At 37.5% G+C, this 20533-nt stretch overlaps 1 protein-coding gene and 1 non-coding gene across 9 annotated transcripts in view; both read left to right on the top strand.

The window, feature by feature from the left end:
* Nucleotides 1-20533, top strand: part of DOCK11 (dedicator of cytokinesis 11) — a 218800-nt gene that overhangs the window by 178286 nt on the left and 19981 nt on the right. For 6 of the 8 annotated variants that reach the window (XM_036270311.1, XM_036270309.1, XM_036270310.1 and 3 more), the window contains 3 exons: nt 10159-10281; nt 14747-14860; nt 15394-15540. In XM_036270311.1, the coding sequence (XP_036126204.1) occupies nt 10159-10281; nt 14747-14860; nt 15394-15540 (384 nt within the window). Of the gene's footprint in view, nt 1-10158; nt 10282-13902; nt 14092-14746; nt 14861-15393; nt 15541-15785; nt 15808-20533 lie in introns of those variants that run through there. The other 2 variants (XM_036270314.1, XM_036270315.1) reach the window with 2 other exon arrangements.
* LOC118636868 lies at nt 16029-16192 on the top strand. The gene has a single exon (XR_004960832.1). It is a non-coding gene; the product is annotated as a U1 spliceosomal RNA (small nuclear RNA).

Raw genomic sequence — 20533 nt, forward strand, 5'->3', positions numbered from 1 at the left:
CTGAGGTAGAACAGGGGAGGTATTAGATTAGAGAGGGGTTTGAAGAATGAGTTCATCCTGAAAGCATTCTAACAGAATAGCAGGGACAAAAGTTAAGAGGTGGGAAAATAAAAGGCATGTTTGGGGCACAAGAAATGGATCCTTTGGACTAAACCAATGGGTTCACATAAAGAACAGTAGTAGCTGAGGCCTGATTTTGAGAAAATATGAATGGGCTTTATTCATTAGAATATTGAATTGTCATCAAAGGGTTTTGAGCAGAATAATGACAATATAAAAGTAACGAAGGGGAAAGGTTAATGTGGGAGATGTATTGGAGGTAGATGGACAGGGGCTGGAGGCAGAGGCTAGAGGGAGGGCTGCCCTAAGGATCCAGATGTGGGGCTGTTGGGGGCCTAAACCCAGACAGTGGCAGATTCAGGCAACGCTAAGGCAAAAACAGGAAAATTTGCTGGTTGTGGGAGGGGAAGAGTCAAAAGTAGCTCTGAAGTTTCAGGTTTGGCTCATGTTTGGATATTAGAGAAACTTGACAGATGGATTACTTTACAAGGAAGATGATAGATTCAGTTTTCGATGTGTGTTGAATTTGAAGCAAGAAGGTTCTCGAAATGGAAATAATGATTAAGCCATGAGAAATTCAGAACTGAACCTAAGCAGAGAGATCAAGGTTGGAGGTCCACATCCGGAAGTCATATCTATGTGAGAACCAAAGCAGAGTGAGGATGGGAGATAATATAGCAAATGAAGACCAGAGGACCAAGGACTGAACCATAGAGCAGTTCACAATTAAAGAATGAGAACATGAAAAAAAGAAACAAACAACATCAAAAGCAGAGAGATTTTAAAGATTGTAGTCCCATAGAATTACATCTGTTAAAGCTGTATTAAGAAACACAAGAAGTAGTCAGATTAAAGTGATAGAGACACACTTTATAAACACTTTATGAATTATTTTTTAGAATACAAGCAAATCTCAAGGTATGTCTGATTTATTTAGTTCAGATGATATGCCTGAAAGCTCCTACTGTTTCTGTATGTCTCTCTCTCATTAGTAAAATAAAGATAATAATACTATGCCGGTCATTTCACAGTAAATCTGAAGGCTCTTTATAAGTCATTAAATGCTACATAAATGTCAGGCTTTATCACTGAATTACTTGACGGTGAGGTTTCCTTTTACCCCCCGAGTCTAGAAGAGTAGATATTTAAAACATGTTTGCTGAATTAATCATAATAGAGAATCAAGATACTTGAATTTTAATTCCGGTTCATTATTTGACTATAGATCTTAGATGATTTTCCATAGACCTCCAGTTTTTATGCCTGGCAGCGAAAAGATTCCAGGGAGTTCTTGAGAGATAAATGATCAGCACAACTGAAGTTTCTTCCCTGCCTTCCAAAAAGCAGCTTCAATTTATATATACAAATGTCCTTGACCCTGACTTGTTTATACTCTCAAGGAAAGCAGTAATGTTTATTAGTAGTCAAGAAGTATACTCAGTATTCTGTGTAAACACATTTGTTACAACTCGTTTGTGATCTACAGTAATAATTTATACATATTTTATTTGATGTATACAGATAGAATCATGTTCTATGAAGTGCCATTTTATGTTTTAGTTTACATAATAAGGCTTATTCCTTATGCCCTAGCCAACACAAAAAAAATTACATTGATTTCCAATTTTTTTTAATGAAAAATACAAATGGTTGTCCATTTAGTGACTTTATTTAAATCATGAGTTAAACCAATAATAATGAAATGTTTGGTTTTTTATTTTAATTTTATTCTATTTTATTTTTTCCATCACCATTTATCTCCTCTATGCTCTCTTCCACCCCCTCCCCCCAACAATTGCCACACTGTTGTCCATGTCTATGAGTTCTCTCTTTTTTTTTCTTTTTTGCTCAGTCCGTCCACCCCCACGTCAATGCTTGCCTTTCACCAGAGCTGTCTGCCTGCTCTCTGTGTCTGTCTCTATTTTGCTTTTTAAAACTGCATTTTTGACTTTTGATTTGTCAGAGTTCTTAAAGATGAAATTAACATACAATAAAATGCACATGATTTTTAAATTTTATTTTTCAATTACAATTTACATTCAATACTACTTTGTGTTAGTTTTAGGTGTACAGCATGTGGTTAGACAAGCATATACTTTACAAAATGTTCCCCTTTGATATTTCCAGTACCTACCTGACACCATACATAGTTATTACAGTACTATTGACTATATTTCCTATGTTGTATTCTACATCCTCCTGACTATTTTGTAACTAACAATCTGTACTTCTTAATCCCTTCACCTTTTTTACCCAGTCCCCTACCCTCTCTCCCCTCTGGTAACCATCAGTCTGTTATCTGTATCTATGAGTGTTTCTGTTTTGTTTGTTTGTTTATATTGTCCTTTAGATTCCACACGTAAGTGAAATCATATGGTATTTGTCTTTCTCTGTCTGACTTATTCCACTCAGCATAATACCCTCTGGTCTATCAGTGCTGTTGAAAATGTAAAGATCTCATTCTTTAAGGCCGAGTAATATTCCAGTACCATGACATTTTTATCCACTCTTTTGTTGATGGGCACTTGCATTGCTTCCATATCTTGGCTATTGTAAATAATGCTGCAGTGAACACAGGGGTGCATATATCTTTCAGAATTAGTGTTTTGGGTTTCTTCAGATATATTCCCAGAATTTCTGGGTCATAAGGCAGTTCCATTTTTAATTCTCTGAGGACCCTCCATATTGTTTTCTGTAGTGGCTGCACCAATATGCATTCCCACCAACAGTGCACAGGGGTTCCCTTTTCTCCACATTTTTGCCAACAATTGTTTGTAGATTTATTGATGGTAGCCATTCTGAGAGGTATGAGGTGATATCACATTGTGACTTTAATTTGCATTTCTCTGATGATCAGTGACATTGAGCATCTTTTTATATCTATTGGCCATTTGTATGTGCTTTTTGGAGAAATATCTATTTAGGTCCTCTGCCCATTTTTAAAAATTGGATTGCTTGTTTTCCTGGTGTTGAGATGTATGAGTTCTTAAAATTTTGGATTTTAACTCCTTATCAGACATATCTTTGTCAAATATTTTTTCCCATTCAGTAGGTTGTCTTTTCACTTTGTTGATGGTTTCCTTTGCTGTGCAAAATCTTTTCAGTTTGATGTAGTCCCATTAGTTTATTTTTTCTTTTTGCTTCCCTTAGCTGAGGAGATACCAGAAAAAATATTACTAAGAAATGTCAGAGATTTTACTACCTGTGTTTTCTTCTAGGAATTTTATGGTTTTGAGTCTGACATTTAAATCTTTAATCCATTTTGAGTTTTTTCTTGTTTATGGTGTAAGAAGGTGGTCTAGTTTCATTTTCTTAACACCATTCATTGAATAGACTACCTCTACCCCATTGCATCTTCTTGCATTCTTTGTCAAATATTAATTGTCTGTATTGGGTTAGGTGTATTTGTGGGCTCTCTATTCTATTCTATTGATTTATATGTCTGTTTTTATGCCAGTGCCATGCTGTTTTGACTACTATGGCCTTGTAGTATAGTTTGATATCAGGTAGTGTGATACCTCCAACTTTGTTCTTCTTTCTCAAGATTGCTGTGGCTGTTTAGTGTGGTTCCATATAAATTTTTGGATTATTTGTTCTAGTTCTGTGAAATATACCATTGGTATTTTGGTAAGAATTGCATTGAATCTATTGATTGCTTTGGTAGTATGGACATTTTAATGGCGTTGGTTCTTCCTATCCATGAGCACAGTATATGCTTACATTTATTTGTATCTTCTTCCCTTTCTTTCTTCAGTGCCAGCTGAGACCTCCCTTTGAGTGTGCTGCTTGTGAAGTTAATTGGGTCGTGCTCTGTTATGGTCTGAAGCTACCAGTTGTGTTGTACTGGGGGCTCTAGAAAGGGACTCTGATGCAGGTCAATGTCAGATGCTGCCTGTGACCAGCCATGGGCTACCTGTTGGGGGCTGCAAAGTGATCCATGGTTGGTGGCTGCCTGTGCTGGGCCTTGGTTGCATGGAAGGGGCCAAGCTGTGCAACAAAGCTGGCTGCCACCGGTTCTGGGCCTGGGGCATGTCAGCAAAACACTTAAGGCACCCCAAGATCCCCTGATGGCTGCCCATTGGGCTAGCCACTGATGGAACCTCAAGGGATATGAGATTTACATGAGGCAGGTTCTCAGGTTACCAGGCAAATGCTCACCAGGTTAATATTCAGAGTGGGACAAAAGTAGGTTTGCAGTTGTTCGCATGGAAAATAATACAATAATTAATAAGTAATAACACAAGAATAAACTCAGTGTTTTGTATACACACAACTGTAAACCTACCTTTGCCTCACCATGTAGATTCAAACTAACAGCCCTGGTCTCAGATCACTCAGAAAAAGTCTCAATATACCTGAGGTCACCTGCCACCCACCTGGGGCCTATTGAACATTTGCCTTTGGGTAGAGTCTCAGGGAGTTATCAGGGTGAAGTTAACAGAGTTCATCAAAATAAAGTAGATCAAAATTTGGTCATTTGGAAAAAGGGCTCTGCACAGGAACAGTGGTGCCTATTAGTGGTGCTTGTCAGCCACATGGGAAGATGGCCCTCTCCCTAAAGCCACACAATTCAGTCTCTCTCTGTGTGTCCCCAGCATACCCACCCCACCCCCACTCCCTTGCTGGGCTTTCCTGGAATTTCTTGAGAGTTTTTCAAGATAGACTGCAAGGAGAGCACAGGCTGGTCACCACCCACAGAGCCCACAGCTGTGTGTGAGCTTGGCAGGGTAGGACCTCTGGGAATCATCAGGGTGGGGCTAGTATAGCTCCCCAGGCTAATGCTGTATGGGGGGAGTGCTCAACCCAGGAAAAATGTCCCCCTTGGGTGGTATAGGAGGAAGGCCGCAACACAGGGATGATGGCAGCTGTCCCTCCGGCCCTCTTCCTGAAGCCACACAACTCAGTTTCTTCCTGTGTGACTTCAGTCTTCTCCAAGTCACAGCCCTTCTGCTAGAGCCGAGGGTGCATGTCTGCCAGTGAGATTTTGTGTGGTGTCCCTATAAGAGAGCACCTGGGTTTCCAGCTGTCTCCCCTCACTCAGGTAGACAGAATTGCTGCTGATTTTCACAACCAGATGTTATATGGTGCTTAGTTGAAACCCCTCACTCCTCAGGGGGGATCTCTGCAGCCGAGATATCCCTCCAAATTCTCAACCATGTGGGGAGTGAGGCCAGCCATTTTTGCGTTTCTGCCCTTCCTACCAGTCCCGATGTGGCTGCTTCTGTAAGTCCTTGATTATAAGACTTCTGTTCAGCTAGTCTTCAGATGAGTATCCGGGTTGATTGTTCTATAATTTAGTTGTAATTTTAATTCAACTGGGTCATGGAGGAGATGAGTATACCTTCCACCTACTCTGCCATCTTGGATTCCCTTCAAAATGAACACATCTTAAGTGAACAGTTTGATGGATTTTAACAATTGTATATACCCATGTAACTTACCACCAGAAACAAAAACAAAAAAATAAAACTCCTCCGCCCTGGCCGGTTTTGCTCAGTGGTTAGAGCGTCGGCCTGCGGTCCTGAGATACCCGGGGTCGGTTCCCGCTAAGGGCGCGTACCTCGGTTGCAGTTTGTCCCTGGCCCTGGTCGGTCGTGCGGGTGGCAACCACTCGATGTGTTCCTTTCACATCGATGTTTCTCTCTCTCTCTGTTCCTCTCTCTCCCTCCCACTCTATCTGAACAAAAAATGGAAAAATGTCCTCGGGTGAGGATAAAAAAAATAAAAATAAATAAATAAAACTCCTCCATTCCCCTAGAAAGTAGCTTTATACCCATTTCCAGTCAGTCTCCCCACACCCACCATCTGAATTCTATTACTATGGATAAGTTTTGCCTGTGTTTTGGTGTCATAAAAATGAAGTCCTTCAGTATGTACCCTTTTGTATCTGTCTTCTTTTGCTTAACCTAAAGTTTTTGAGATGCATCTATGTTGCTGAGTATATCTAAAGTATTTTTTTCATTACTAGGTAATATTCCATTGTATTGATATATTATTTTTAAATCCATTTTCCTGTTAACAGATTTTGAATTGTTTCTAGTTTGAGACTGTTATGAATAAGGCTGATTTAAACATTCTTATCTATTATCTCTTGTGGACATATTCTTTTATTTTTCTTGGGTGAATACTTAGGAATGAAATTGCTAGATCCTGGAGAAGTTGTATATTTTAACTTTATAAGAAATTATTGAAGAGTTTTTCAGACTGGTTGGACCATTTCATACCCCCACCAGCAGTGACTGAGAGTTTCAGTTGCTCCACATCCTCACCAACATCTGATGTTGCTAGTCTTTTTAAATTGTTGCCACTCTTATTAGGCATGTTTTCTATTTGTATTTCACTGATGATGTTGAGTACTTCTTTATGTGTTCCTTTGCCTTTCATATAGATTATTTGAAACATTTGTTCAGGTCTTTTGCCCATTTTTTAAAAAATTGCATTGTTCTTTTTGTTGTTAGTTGGTAGGAGTTCTTTCTGTTTTCTGAATGTAGGTCCTTTGTCAGATATATGTGCCTCAAATTTATTTACTAGTCTTTGATTTGTTTACTCATTTTCTTTTTAAAAAATTTATCTTTATTATTGAACGTATTACAGATGTCCCCCTTTTTTCCCTCATTGACTGCCTCCACCCTGCTCCCACCCCACCTCCATACCTTCACCATAGTATTGTCTGTGTCCATTGGTCCATATATACATATCAGTTCTTTGGTTAATCTCTTCCTGCCCCCCTCCCCCTTCTCAGTTGAGTCTTTTATTGATCAGAAAGTTTTGGTTTTGATGAAGTCCAAGTTACCATTTAATGGTTGTTCTTTTGTGTCTTGTCTGAAAATTATTTGCTTACCTTAAAATTATGGAGATGTCTTATATTTTCTGTATACACTTTGTTTCTGAGTTTTATGTTTATGTCTATAATCTATCTATAATTAATTTGTGAGCATGGAATGAGATGAAGACCAGATTTATCTTTTCCTGACAGATATTTAGATGGTCCATACCATTTGGGGAAAAATAAAACTTTCCTTTTGCTGCATTGAATTACTTTGGCTCCTTGGTCAAATTTCAGTTCTTCATATATGTGTGGGCTATTTCTGGACTCTTCTGTTACACTGATCTATTTGTCTGTGTTGATACCAATATCACACTGTCTTGATTATTATAAATTTATAAGTCTTAAAATAACACTTAAGTCTTAGTGTTGTTCCTGCAATTTAATATTTTTTCAAAGTCATTTTGGCTATTCTACATCCTTTGAATTTCCATGTTAAATTTAGATTCCTCTTTTCTATTTCCTCAAAATAGCCTGCTGGAAGTTTTGAAAAGATTTTGTTAAATTTGTATGTCATTGCATGGAAAATGGAGTATTTTAATGAATGAACATTCATTTAGGTAGTCTTTAATTTCTCCCATTAATATTTTGTTATTTTCAGAATAGAAATCTTTTGCTGCATGTATTGTTAGATAATTGATGTTTTGGTGCTACTGTAAATAATATTGCTAGATTTTTTTTTATTTTTCAATTTGTTATTGGTAGTATATAAAAATAATTAAATTTGTATGTTGATCTTATAATCCACAATCTTGCTAAATCCACTTATTACTTTTAGTATACAATCATATCATCTACACAGAAATACAGTTGTATGTTTGCCAATCTGTAGAACTGGTAAGAGCAGACATTCTTGACTTTTTCCCAAATTTAAAACAGTGTTTAGCCTATAGGTTTTTAGTAGATGCCCTTTATCAGATTGAACATCTCTTTTATTCCTAGTTTCCTGAGAATTCTTTTTTAGTATCATGAAGGGGTGATGACTTTTTCAAATGTTCTTTCAACATCTATAGCTGGAAATATAATTTTTCTCTTTTATTCTGTTTATGTGGTATATTACATTGTACTTTTCCCTAATTGTAAACCAACCTTACATTCCTAGGACAAACCTCACTAGTTTGTAATACATTTTTAATTCCTTGAAAGTTAGTCCTTCCCATTGTTGCTGGAAATTTTAATTTATCTGTTAACTGTTAATATAACAGTTAAAGTAGCATCATTTAATGAACATCTATGCACTGCCATTATCTGGGTGACTGAAGAAGCCAATATAAATTAGATGTTGTCCTTACTTTTGAAGAATCACAGCCTATTTGGGAAGTCAGATGCATAGATTAAGGGCAAGTTTCGTGATACATGTCCATCCAATGAATTAGAGTAGGAAAAAACGTGTCTAGTGTCTTGCTGCTCTGTGTTGATCAGGAAGAGGATCCTGGAAGAGGTGATACCTAAGCTGTTTTAAAAGGGTTAACCAAGTGAAAGGGATTAAAGGACAAGGGTTTACAGCATGAACAAAGGCACAAAGTTAAGACACACGGTGCTTCAGGGGAACTACTAGTAGTTTTACTGTTGTTTGAGCATAAAGTACAAGACTAGGTGTGATAAGATTATAGAAGTATCAGCCAGATCATTCCATGCCTTTGATGCCAAAAGAAAGAACTTGAGAGATAGCAGCCATGGTGAGATTTTAAGAAGGGGAGAGGGACATTGTTTGGTTTGTATTTTGATCAGAACCCTATGGCAGATTTGTGGATGATAAATTGGAAAGCTCCAAGGCTGGAGGTAGGAAGATCAATTAGAAAAAAATAATGATGTCTTGAACCTTAGCAATCAGAGTAGAGATAGACAGGAAGGGCCAGTTTGAAAAGTCTTTGGAAGTAAAGCTGGCAAAACTTGGTGATGAATTGATTAGGGGATGAATAAAATCAGAGAGTGTATTAGTTTTCTAGGCCTGCCATATCAAAGTACACAAACTGTGTGGCTTAAAACAACAGAAATTTATTGTCTCATAGCTTTAGAGTCTAGAAGCCTGAAATCAAGGTGTCATCAGGACCCGTATCTGTCTTAGACTCCAAGTGGAACTTGACTTAACTCTTGATTTGGCTCTTCCAACTTCTGATGGTGGCTGTTCATTTTTTGTGTTCTTTAGCTTGTAGCTGCATTACTCCAATCTCTGCCTCTAGTGACATGGTGTTCTCCCTATATGACTCTTCTTCTAAGGATACAAGTCATATTGGATTAAGAGCCCATCCTATTCCAGTATGATTTATCCTTAACTAATTACATCTGCAGTGACCCAATTTCCAATAAGGTCACATTCTGAGGTACTGAGGGTTAGGGCTTCGGCTTTTTGAGGGACAACTCAATCCATAAAGGATGGTAAGGTAAAAACTGCTCTTAGTTTTCTAGCTAAGGGTTTATAGGGGTTGCCACTGGGTAGACAAGAAACACAAGTGAAAGAGCTTCTTCAGAAAGAAGATTGTTCAAAATTGTTTAAAGGACATACAGGAAAAGCCATTTTAGTAATCAGTTCTATAGTTTGAAGTATATTTCTTTAAGGTAGAAATAAACTGTGAAGACATGGATAGCATCAGCAATTGGCTTCATTTTATTGTTGAAAACATGAGGTGATGGCTCACAAAATGTTTGTTTAATAGCAGCTGTTACCATTCTGGCAAAGATGGAGTTCTTTATCTTGAGCCATTACCTATTATTCTCACTAATTTTAGAACCAATAGTCAGGAAAGAAACATTCTTTACCAGAATCACATCATTTTAATAAGTACCTAATCACTAATGCAACAGCTTAAGAGTTGCCAAATTTTCGTAACAGTATTATATTTTTTATATAATATAAATTCAATATAAAGGAGAAATAATGGACTTTTATAGGCTTGGGGAAATATACCCTGTTAGATATCCAGACATTCTCAGTTTGGAACAAAAAATTTATCCTCTTTTAAAGATAATCCTTCTCAGTGTATTACCATTTGTAAGTATAATCAGCATCCTCATTATATGAATAAACAAAATAAATGGGTAGAGTTTACTATTGTCAACATTAATTTCATATTTTTAAGAACAGTTTCAGTTTCAGATATTTCAGGTATTTGATTTCAAAACTATAGTTACACAAATATAATCCTTTGCGTTTCATTTAAATTAGCACATGCTGCTTATTGTTTATTAACTTGAAATGGCTCAAAGTTTATTTGTCCAGAACTCTAATAAAACTATTTTTAATTCCTGATTGCATTTTTCTCGTAATGCAGGAAGTTTTGCTGGAGTTGCTAGAACAATGTGTGGATGGCTTATGGAAAGCAGAACGTTATGAAGTAATTTCTGAGATTTCCAAGTTGATCATTCCAATTTATGAGAAACGCCGTGAGTTTGAGGTAGGTAGTTAACATATTTACATCACTGCCCATTTGTTGTTGAATTGCGAGAGTTCTGTTTTAAAAATTATATTTTTATCTTTGTTGTTGAAAATATTACAGATGTCCCCCTGTTTTCCCCTATTGACCCCCTCCTCCCCATCCCCCTTCCTACCTTCACCACAATGCATATAAGTTCTTTGGTATATCTCTTCTAGCCAACCCCCACCCTTCCCTCTGAGGTTTGTCAGTCTGTTCCTTACTTCCATGTCTCTGAGTCTATTTTGTTCATCAGTTTATATTTTGTTCATTAGATTCCACATATAAGTGAGATCATGTGATACTTGTGTTTCTTTGATTGGCTTGTTTCACTTAAATTTTAAGATTTCTTTATATTTTCTGGATATTAAACCTTTATCAAATCTGTGATTTAATATTTTGGTCTTGGAAAAAATAATAATACAGTATATGGTACTATCACTCTACTATATGACCTCTGAAGAATAGAAGGTTAATTATGTTATGACATTTGTATTTTATCGTAGAATATAAATACTTAATGTATCACTTCGAAACATTTGTCCAGTTGGAAAGTCACAATCCTTAAAAATGCTATTCAATCCTATAAATACCCTACCTTATAATTCTATAAATGCTTCAATTGAAATTAAGGGTAAGACATCCAGAATATAAATTCAGATTATACCAGTGGTTCTCTCTAGCCATCTCCCTACTTTACCTCAGGGTATTAAAAAAAAAAAAAATCAGTGTTGACGTTACCAAACCTTCACTTTAAAAAAGTATTGAATTTACATGTTGCCCCAGAAGAGGCATAGACTTGATTCTGTTCTTTGCAATTACATGGGGGAGACTAAAGGTGCTGACAGATGACAGTTGGGGAGGTAATAAGACACTAGTAATAGTTCTATTACGGATTTTTCCAATTTAGTTTGCCAAATAAAGTTGTTGATAAAGAATAGTAGTATAATGGACAGCTATTGCCACCAACATTAAACAGGATTTTTTTTATATATATTTGAGTCTCTGAGTCCACATCATAATTTCTATCTCTACTGTGCTGCGAAGGATTCATTTAGGATTCAGGCCATTTAAAAATATGTAGCAAGCAGGTAGTTACGATAGATAGATAGATAGATAGATAGATAGATAGATAGATAGATAGATAGATAGATAGATATAGCAGGTAGTCTTTCTTTGTTGAAGAAGTTTCCAAGAGTGAGAACACAGGTACTTAATATCATCATCTGGATAGTGTTCTAATCTCTGCTCCAAAGTGGCTCTGATCAAACTCACTCCCCCCGCCCAAGTTCTGGGTCTTTCTTTGCCATACTTTTGGTGAATATGGGGCATGCCTGAAAAATCATAGTGGAGTTCAAGTGATTGTGTTAATAAGCAACAGTTAAAGGAATAAATCTAGGTCATATAGATGGCAAAGAATAGCCTATGGGACAACAATTGGCATTACTCCTCCTATCAAAACATTACATCCTAAGAACCTTTGTAAAAAGTTTCAAAATACCTACTTTCTTGCTTTTAGATTAAAGATTAAACTATTAGAAACCCAGGGACCACTTTGCTACTGAATCAACTAATAGCAAAGGAAGGAAAATATATCTTCCCTACACATTAAAGGAAACAATATTTTTTATAGGGAATGACTCCTGTTTCCTTGTAGAGATGTAAGGGCCTGTATAGATCCCCAAGCATTCTGCATGTGATGAAGTAATTGTTTTTAGGATGCCATTGTATAATTTTTCAGTGTATCTTTATGGGATAGGCTAAAAAGTGTCAGATAGTAGCCATAAAGGTAAGGAAAATTTCCCTCAAATTGAGCTCTACTGCAGGAAATAATATGGAAAGAATTTTAGAGGAATAACTTCTGCTTCCATGCTCTCCTTTTTTTTTATTGAGATTAAATTCACATAATATACAATTAACCATTTTAAAGTGCACAATTTAGTGGCATTTAGTGCATTCATGACATTCTTCACCCACCACCTTTCTCTAGTTTCAAAATGTTCTCATCACCCTGGAGAAAAACACCCCATATTCTTATAAAAACCATTGTTCACCTTGTCCACCATCCCCTGGTAATCACTAACCTGCTTTCTGTCTCTATGGATTTACCTTTTCTGGATATGCCATAAAAAAGATTAATACAAAATATGACCCTTTGTGTTTGGCTATTTTCACTTAGTATAATGTTTGTAGCATGTATGAGAACATTTTTTTTTTTTATGGCTGAATGATATTTTACTATTTGTTTATCCACTTACCCATTGACAGACATTTGGGTTGTTTCCACCTTTTGGTTATTATGAATAGTGATGTTGTAAGCATTCATAGGTAAATTTCTGTATAGGCATATGTTTTCATTTATCATGGGTATATACCTAAGAGTGGAATAACTGGGCCATATAATTTTATGCTTAATTTTTCAATAACCACCAAACTGTTTTCCCTTTTACTTTCCACCAGAAATGTACACATGCCACATCCTGACCAACACTTGCTTTTGTTTTTTTATTAAAACCATCCTAGTGGATGTGAAGTGGTATCCCATTGTGGTTTTGATTTGTATTTCTTTACTGATCAATGATTTTCAACATCTTTTTATGTACTAATTGGCCATTTGTATATCTTCTTTGGAGAAACGTATATTCAAGTCTTTTGCCCGTATTTTTTCTTTTATATGTAATTTTATTAAGGTATAATTGACATAACATTATATCAGTTTCAGTGGTACAGCATAATGACTCTATATTTGTATTGCAAAATGATCACCACAATAAATCTAGTTTACATTCATCACCATATATAGTTATGAAAAATTTTTTTTGTAATGAGGACTTTTAAGATCTACTCTCTTAGCAACTTTCAAATATGCATACAATACAGTATTATTAACTGTACATTACATCTTCATGACTTAATAATGTTATAACTATAAATTTGTACCTTTTGACCTCCTTAACCCATTTTGCCCACCACCCACTCATTGCCTCCGGCAACCACTACCAATCTGTTTTCTATATCCATGAGCTCAGTATTTATCTTTCTCTGTCTGACTTATTTCATTTAGATAATGCTCTCAAGGTCCATCCCTGTTATTGCAAATGGCAAGATTTTATTCTATTTTTAAATATGTTTCTATTGATTTTTTGGGGGGTGGGGAGGAAGGGAGAGAGAAATAGAAACATCGATATGAGAAACATCAATCAGCTGCCTCCTACACTACCCCTACTGGGGATCAGGCCTGCAACCCAGGCGTGTGCCCTGACCAGGAATCAAACCGGGACCTCTCAGTCCATGGGACACTCAATCCACTGAACCACACCAGCCAGGCAAGATTTTATTCTTTTTATAGCTGAATAATATTTCACTGTGGATACACACACACACACACACACACACACACACACACACACATCTTTATCCATTCATCCACTGATGGTCATTTATGTCTTATATCTTAGCTATTACAAGTAATGCTGCAGTAAACAAGGTGGGATGCATATTTCTTTTCGTATTCTTCAGATAAATACTCGGAAGTGGAATTGCTGTATGAACCTCCATACTGTTTTCCATAGTAACTGCACCAATTTATGTTTCCATCAACAGTGCCCAGAGGAGTTCTCTTTCTCCAAATCTTCACCAACACTTGTTTCCTGCTTTTTCATAATAGCCATTCTAACAGGCGTGAGGTGGTATCTCAGTGTGGTTTTGATTTGCATTTCCCTGATAATTAGTGATGTTGAGCATCTTTTCATGTATCTGTTGATTTCCCCATTTTAAAATTGGGTTGTTTGTCTTTTTTGTGAATTGTGAAAGTTCTTAATATTTTCTGGATACAAAACATTTATCAGATCTGTAATTTGCGAATATTTTTTTCCCCACTCTGTAGGTTGTCATTTTATATTCTAGATAATGTTCTTTCTACAATGTGTTCTTCTTTTCTGGGTGTACAGAAAAATATATTCTTTGAAAACATCTGTGAACTTGTATAAAAGCTGCCCTCACCAAGGCTCATACTATTACTTATTTTTGAATCTGCATTTCATTTTCATCTCCAAAAGATTTTTGCATGAATTGTTTATTCTATCTCTCCACCTAAGGGTTCAAGCAAAGCAGTTTGCTTCTGTTTCAGTTTAAGTAATTCAGACATATTGAAAATAGTAGTCAGTAATAATATAGTATTTTAAAGTGCATGTTACCATTGAGATATTAATGAAATAAAGCATGATACTTAAAAATATAGTGTCATTTGAACGTTTTTAGCTCTACTCTTAGACCTAAAGTTGTTTAAGAATTTTATCTAATTGTGACGAAAGGAGAGAGGTTGTGAATGACCCCACCAAAACCATTTTGAAAGGGAAATGTTGTCTTTTTCTCTTGGGCATTTATCTTAAAGACATTTAGTAATTAACCAATAGACAAGGCTGGTTTGTGTATTTTCATTTTTCAGAAACTTACTCAGGTTTATAGAACTCTTCATGGAGCTTACACAAAAATTCTGGAGGTTATGCACACCAAAAAAAGACTTTTGGGCACTTTCTTCAGAGTTGCTTTTTATGGCCAAGTAAGTACACTTTAGTTTATTATAAAGTTCTTTTTATTATTAAGTATTTACCTTTGGATTATTAAATAACTATAGCAACAGTTACTGGATCTGGAATTCTGTCCAGATAGAGTGCCTATTACAACAGCAGGAAGCCTATTTTGTAAGTGTAAAGTTCACTTTGGCTCTCATATCTAAATCCATTAGGTCAGAGTACAACATAATAGCAAATAGCATTTAAAATGTTCCCTCACTTTCATTTTCTAAAAGTATATATTTAATATCTAGTAGTTCAAGCTTTCAAATAAAAAGCAGGTAAATATACTGGGAACAAGAAAATAATCTAGTGTGGAAATCTTTAGGCCAATCATATGTTCATATGACTGTGAATTTGAAATTCTCATTTATCTGAAGTTAAAAGGGGGACTATGTGGATGTGTCTTTTAATACTGTTATTTTTAATATATTGCAAATGCATTATTGGTAGCTATTTAGTAGATTTTCTTTCAATGCTGTTTGCTCATGCTATTTATAAATTATTGTATTTAAAATAGTCTTTTTTTGAAGAAGAGGATGGAAAGGAGTACATCTACAAAGAACCAAAACTCACTGGCCTCTCAGAGATTTCCCTGAGACTTGTTAAACTTTACGGGGAAAAATTTGGTACAGAGAATGTGAAAATAATTCAGGATTCAGACAAGGTAACTCTACCCTGCATTTTGAAATCATTATTTGTTAGTTCTAAGCATGCTATATTGCTCCCGACTTTTCCTTTTTAGCTGGTGGAGGAGAAGCATGGAAATAGAGCCTTTCCAAATAGTGGAAGAAAGGACAGGGGCTTTGGAGTCAGAGAGAGCAGGATTCATATCTTCATTCTCTGTCGTTTACTAACTCTGTGACCATGAGGAAGTTCCTTAACCTCTCTGTGCCTCATTTTTCTCATTAGTAAAATGGAGATAATAGTAGTGCCTTCGCCCTGGCCAGTGTGGCTCAGTTGGTTGGAATGTCATCCTGTACAATGAAAGGTAATGGGTTTGATTCCTGGTCAGGGTGCATATGGGAGGCAACTGATCCAAGTTTCTCTCTCACTTTGATATTTCTCTTGCTCTCTCCCTCTCTTTCTAAAATCAATAAAAAGTGTATCCTCTGGTGAGGATTAAAAAAAAATAATAGTAATAATAACAGTGCCATACTTAACTGGCAGGGGAGACACCATGATCACAAAGGTGTTTTTCCCAGGGCAAAACTTATCCATTGCACTCCGGATGTGCTGACCCCTGTGATTTCCCCAAATGTGGGAAACCTGACTGCATACTCTGTGGTAGTGGGGGACTGCGTTTGCACTGTCCTCTATTAAAAGAAACAAAAATAGTGCCTTCCTCATGGAGTTATAGGGATTGAATGAGTTAATGTATGGAAAGTGATTAGAGTTCCTGGCATATAAAATCATTGATTAATAATAATAGAAGCCAGCATGCTTAATAAAGGTTAGCTATTATTTTGATTGCTATTGCTCATAGTGACTCTTGGTGTTATACTTTATGATTAAAATCATCATGGGGCACATGTTTTATTCTAAGATATCCTCAGTTCAGTATTTACATTTACAATGAAGTGGGTTTAGGAGAGATATCTTGGGTCTTGCTAAGGATATCCATCCCACCAGGCCCTGACAAGACAAGGTGAGAAAGGTTCCATCAAGAGAGGCCCTTTCCACCCTGGCCAGTTTGGCTCAGCGGTTAGAGAAGAGCATCAGCATGCAGATCAGAGAGTCCCAGGTTTGGTTCCTGCTAAGGGCACATACCTCGGTTGCAGTCTGTCCTCGCCACTGTTGGGGTCGTGTGGGTGGCAACCAGTCGATGTGTCTCTCTCACTTCGATGTTTCTCTCTCTCTCCCCACCTCTCTCCCTCCTGCTCTATCTTAAGATAAATGCAAAAAAAAAAAAAAAAAAATGTCCTCAGGTGAGGATTAAAAAAAAAAGAGGCCCTTTCCTAGGAAGTGCATAGGTCCCTATAGACAGAATTTCAGGAAAGCACAGAACGAATGCCTGACCATCCTTAGTTACCATGGGGGACATGATTTTTTGTGTTTTTATTATTTTTAAATTTTTAAATTTATCTTTATTGTTGAATGTATTACAGATGTTCCTCATTTTTCCCCTATTGACCCCCACCTCCCCACTCCTGCCCCCCTCCTGCCTTTCCCACACTGTTGTCTGTGTCCATTGGTTATGCATATATACATATAAGTTCTTTGGTTTATCTCTTCCCACCCCCCACCCCCCTTTCCTTTGCGGTTTGTCAGTCTAACAACCAATTTGTACTTCTTAATCCCTTCACCCATTCCCCTAACCCCCCTCCCACCTGGCAACCAATAAAATGTTCTCTGTATCTATGAGAATGCTTCTGTTCTGCCTGCTCATTTTGTTTGTAGATTCAATTGTTGATAGATGTGTATCCCTTGCCATTCTGTTTGTTCATATTTTTTATCTTTTTCTTCAAGGAGACCCCTCAACATTTCATATAATAATGGTTTGATGGTGATGAACTCCTTTAGCTTTTTCTTATCTGGAAAACTCTTTATATGTCCATAGATTCTAAATGATAGCTTTGCAGGATAGAGTACTCTTGGTTGTAGGTTCTTGCTTTTCATCACTCTGAATATTTCTTGCCACTCCCTTCTGGCCTGCAAAGTTTCTTTTGAGAAATCAGCTGACAGTCTTATGGGAACTCCTTTGTCAGTAACTACTGCTTTTCTCTTGCTGCTTTTAAGATTCTCTCTTTGTCTTGAACTAAGCATTTTGATGATGATGTGTCTTGGTGTGGGTCTCTTGTGGTTTATCTTGTTTGGAACTCCTGTGCTTCCTGGATGCGTGTGTCTGTTTCTTTCACCAAGTTAGGGAAGTTTTCTGCCATTATTGTTTCAAATAAGTTTTCGATTTCTTGTTCTCTCTCATCTCCTTCTGGCACCCCCAAGATGAGAATGTTGGTACATTTGAAGTTGTCCCAGAGACTCCTTACACTATCCTCATTTCGTTGGATTCTTTTTCCTTTGTGCTGTTCTGATTGGATGTTTTTTGCTTCCTTATATTCCAAATTGATGGTTTGCTTCTTGCCGTTACCTACTCTACTACTGAATCTGTGTAAATTATTCTTTATTTCAGTTAGTGCCTCCTTCATTTCTGACTGTGCCTCCTTCATTTCTGACTGGTTCTTTTTTATGCTCTTGAGGCCCTCACTAAGTTCATTGAGGTTCTAAGTTCATTGAGCATCCTTATAAGAAGTGTTTTGAATTCTGCATCTGTTAGGTTGCTTATCTCCATTTTGCTTTGTTCTTTTCCTGGAGTTTTGTTCTGTTCTTTCATTTGGAACCTGTTTGTCTCCTCATTTTGGCTGCCTCCCTGTGTTTGTTTCTATGTATTACTTAACGAGAGGTATGGGGCTAGCTGAGACCAGATGCTGCTTGTTTGAAAGAATTTAGGAAAACCTGAAGCAGGATCCCTGACAAGCCAATTCTATGGTAAAGCAACTGGCAACAGCTTGGGTGGGCCTGAAATCAGTTGGGTGGTGCGGGGCCTCAGGGAATCACCAGGGCGGGGCAAACAGTATGAGCCAAGTTGCAGGAGCCCGAGATATGGCAGCTGTCTCCCACCCTCGTGAAGGGCTCACCAAAGGAACAAAGGCCTCTGATAGCACGTCTGTCTAGGAGAAAGCCCCCTCTCCAGCCCTCGCTCCAATGCCAAACAACTCAGTTCTTCCCCATTTGTCTCTGGTGCCTTTCAAGCTGCCTCCCCCATGTTGGAGCCTGGAAGGTGCGTGTCCGAGTAAGTCCATTTGCGGGCCCTTTAAGAGGAGCTGCTGGGGGCTCCAGCCGCCTCATCCTTCCTCAGCCTCAGTTGCCACTGGTTTTTCCAGCCATAAGTTATGGGGAATCCTCTTCCTGGCACTGGAACCCTGAGGTGGGTGCCTGGTGTGGGATAGGGACCCCTCACTCCTCAGGGAGGACCTTCACATCTGAGGTATCCTGCTGATTTTTATCTGCCACACGTGGGTGTGGGACCAGCCGGTCTAGACGTGGCTGTTTCTTTAATTTTGTAGTTGTAGGACTTCCATTAATCTTGATTTCAGGTGGTTTTGAATGATGGTGGTTCTGTAGTTTAATTGTAACTTTGATGTGCTTGTGGAAGGATGCGATACTGCGTTTACCTATGCTGGCATCTTGACCGGAAGTCTGAGAGCTGATTTTTATGGTAGAAAGGATCTTTACTGTTAGGATCTGTAGGCCACAGCAGTATTTATTGAGTAACTGATGGACATGGTGCTTTGCAAAGCATTTAAAAGCTAGTAGACAGCATTGCCAGAGTGTAAAGCCCAGAGCAATGGTGACAACTTCATTGCCTACTTTGAAAATGAGCTCTTCAGTTTGTAGACCTACCTACATCTCTTGGAGATGGTTTTATCTTGACCCTTAGATATAGAAAAATAGATTTACTGGTAGGTCCAAAATTAATTAATATTTGGCAAAACTGCCCTGCTTTTTTCTTACCAGTTTTAACTATTTTGTTTTTTTTCTCCTCACCCAAGGATATTTTTCCATTGATCTTCAGATAGAGAAGGAAGGAGGGAGAGAGAGAGAAACATCAATGTGAGAAAAACACACTGACTGGTTTCCTCCCACCTGACCCCCACAAGGGCTGGGGACTGAACCACAACCGAGGTACATGCCTTTGACTGGAATCAAACCCATGACTCTTTGGTCTGTGGGCTGACGCTCTAACTGCTGAGCCAAACCGGCCAGGGCTAAGTATTTTGTGTTTCATTTGATTAAGACAACAGAAGATTTTATCTCCTTGTCACCAGATAGTCTTAGGCTTGCTGCCACAGTACTGATACTATAAATGGGAAATTAATGTTCAGCCAGGCTTGCTGAACAACATACAGTTTTCTGTTTTATTCTGCCTCTGAAAACCTTGCCAACGTGTGCTAGTGACACATCACCATCAGGCGCCTTGACTCCTGACATTATTTGTATGCATGATATTATAGTCATTCCCCATAGGCAACAGATATCATAAGCAGTTGCCGCTTTAAACATCCTTCTTTATTTCTTTTTTTCCCCTTATTTATTTCTTAATGTGTGAAAGTAAAAATTAAAAACTCTTTTACCTTGCCAAAGAACAAAATCTGCTTAAGAGCACAGACAATGTAAAGAGCAGTTTGGTAATATATTCCAGTATTTTAAACTGTATGTGTCCTTGGACCCAACAGTTTCACATTTAAGATTTTATCTTATAGATGTACACTCATAAAGATGTATGGTTAAAGGTGTTTATTGCTGCAAAGTTTATATAGCAAAAATCTGAAAGCCGTCTAAATTTCCATATGGCTAAAGAAATGGTGGTACGCCCAGCTGGTGTGGCTCAGTGGTTGAGCATCGAGTCATATACCAAGAGGTCGCTGGTTCGAGTCCTGGTCAGGGCACACGCTCAGGTTGTGGGCCAAATCCCCAGTGTGGCACATGCAGGAGGTAGCCAGCCAATTGATGTTCTCTCTCATTGATGTTTCTATCTCTCTCTCCCTCTCCCTTCCTCTCTCTAAAATCCATAAAGAAAAAAGAATTATAAAAAAAAAACAAAGAAATAAATTGCCCTGGCTGGTTTGGCTCAGCAGTTAGACCATTGGACTGCGGACCAA

Source organism: Molossus molossus, unplaced genomic scaffold (genome assembly GCF_014108415.1).
Source record: "Molossus molossus isolate mMolMol1 unplaced genomic scaffold, mMolMol1.p scaffold_m16_p_2, whole genome shotgun sequence".
In the NCBI taxonomy this organism is placed as follows: Eukaryota; Metazoa; Chordata; class Mammalia; order Chiroptera; family Molossidae; genus Molossus; species Molossus molossus.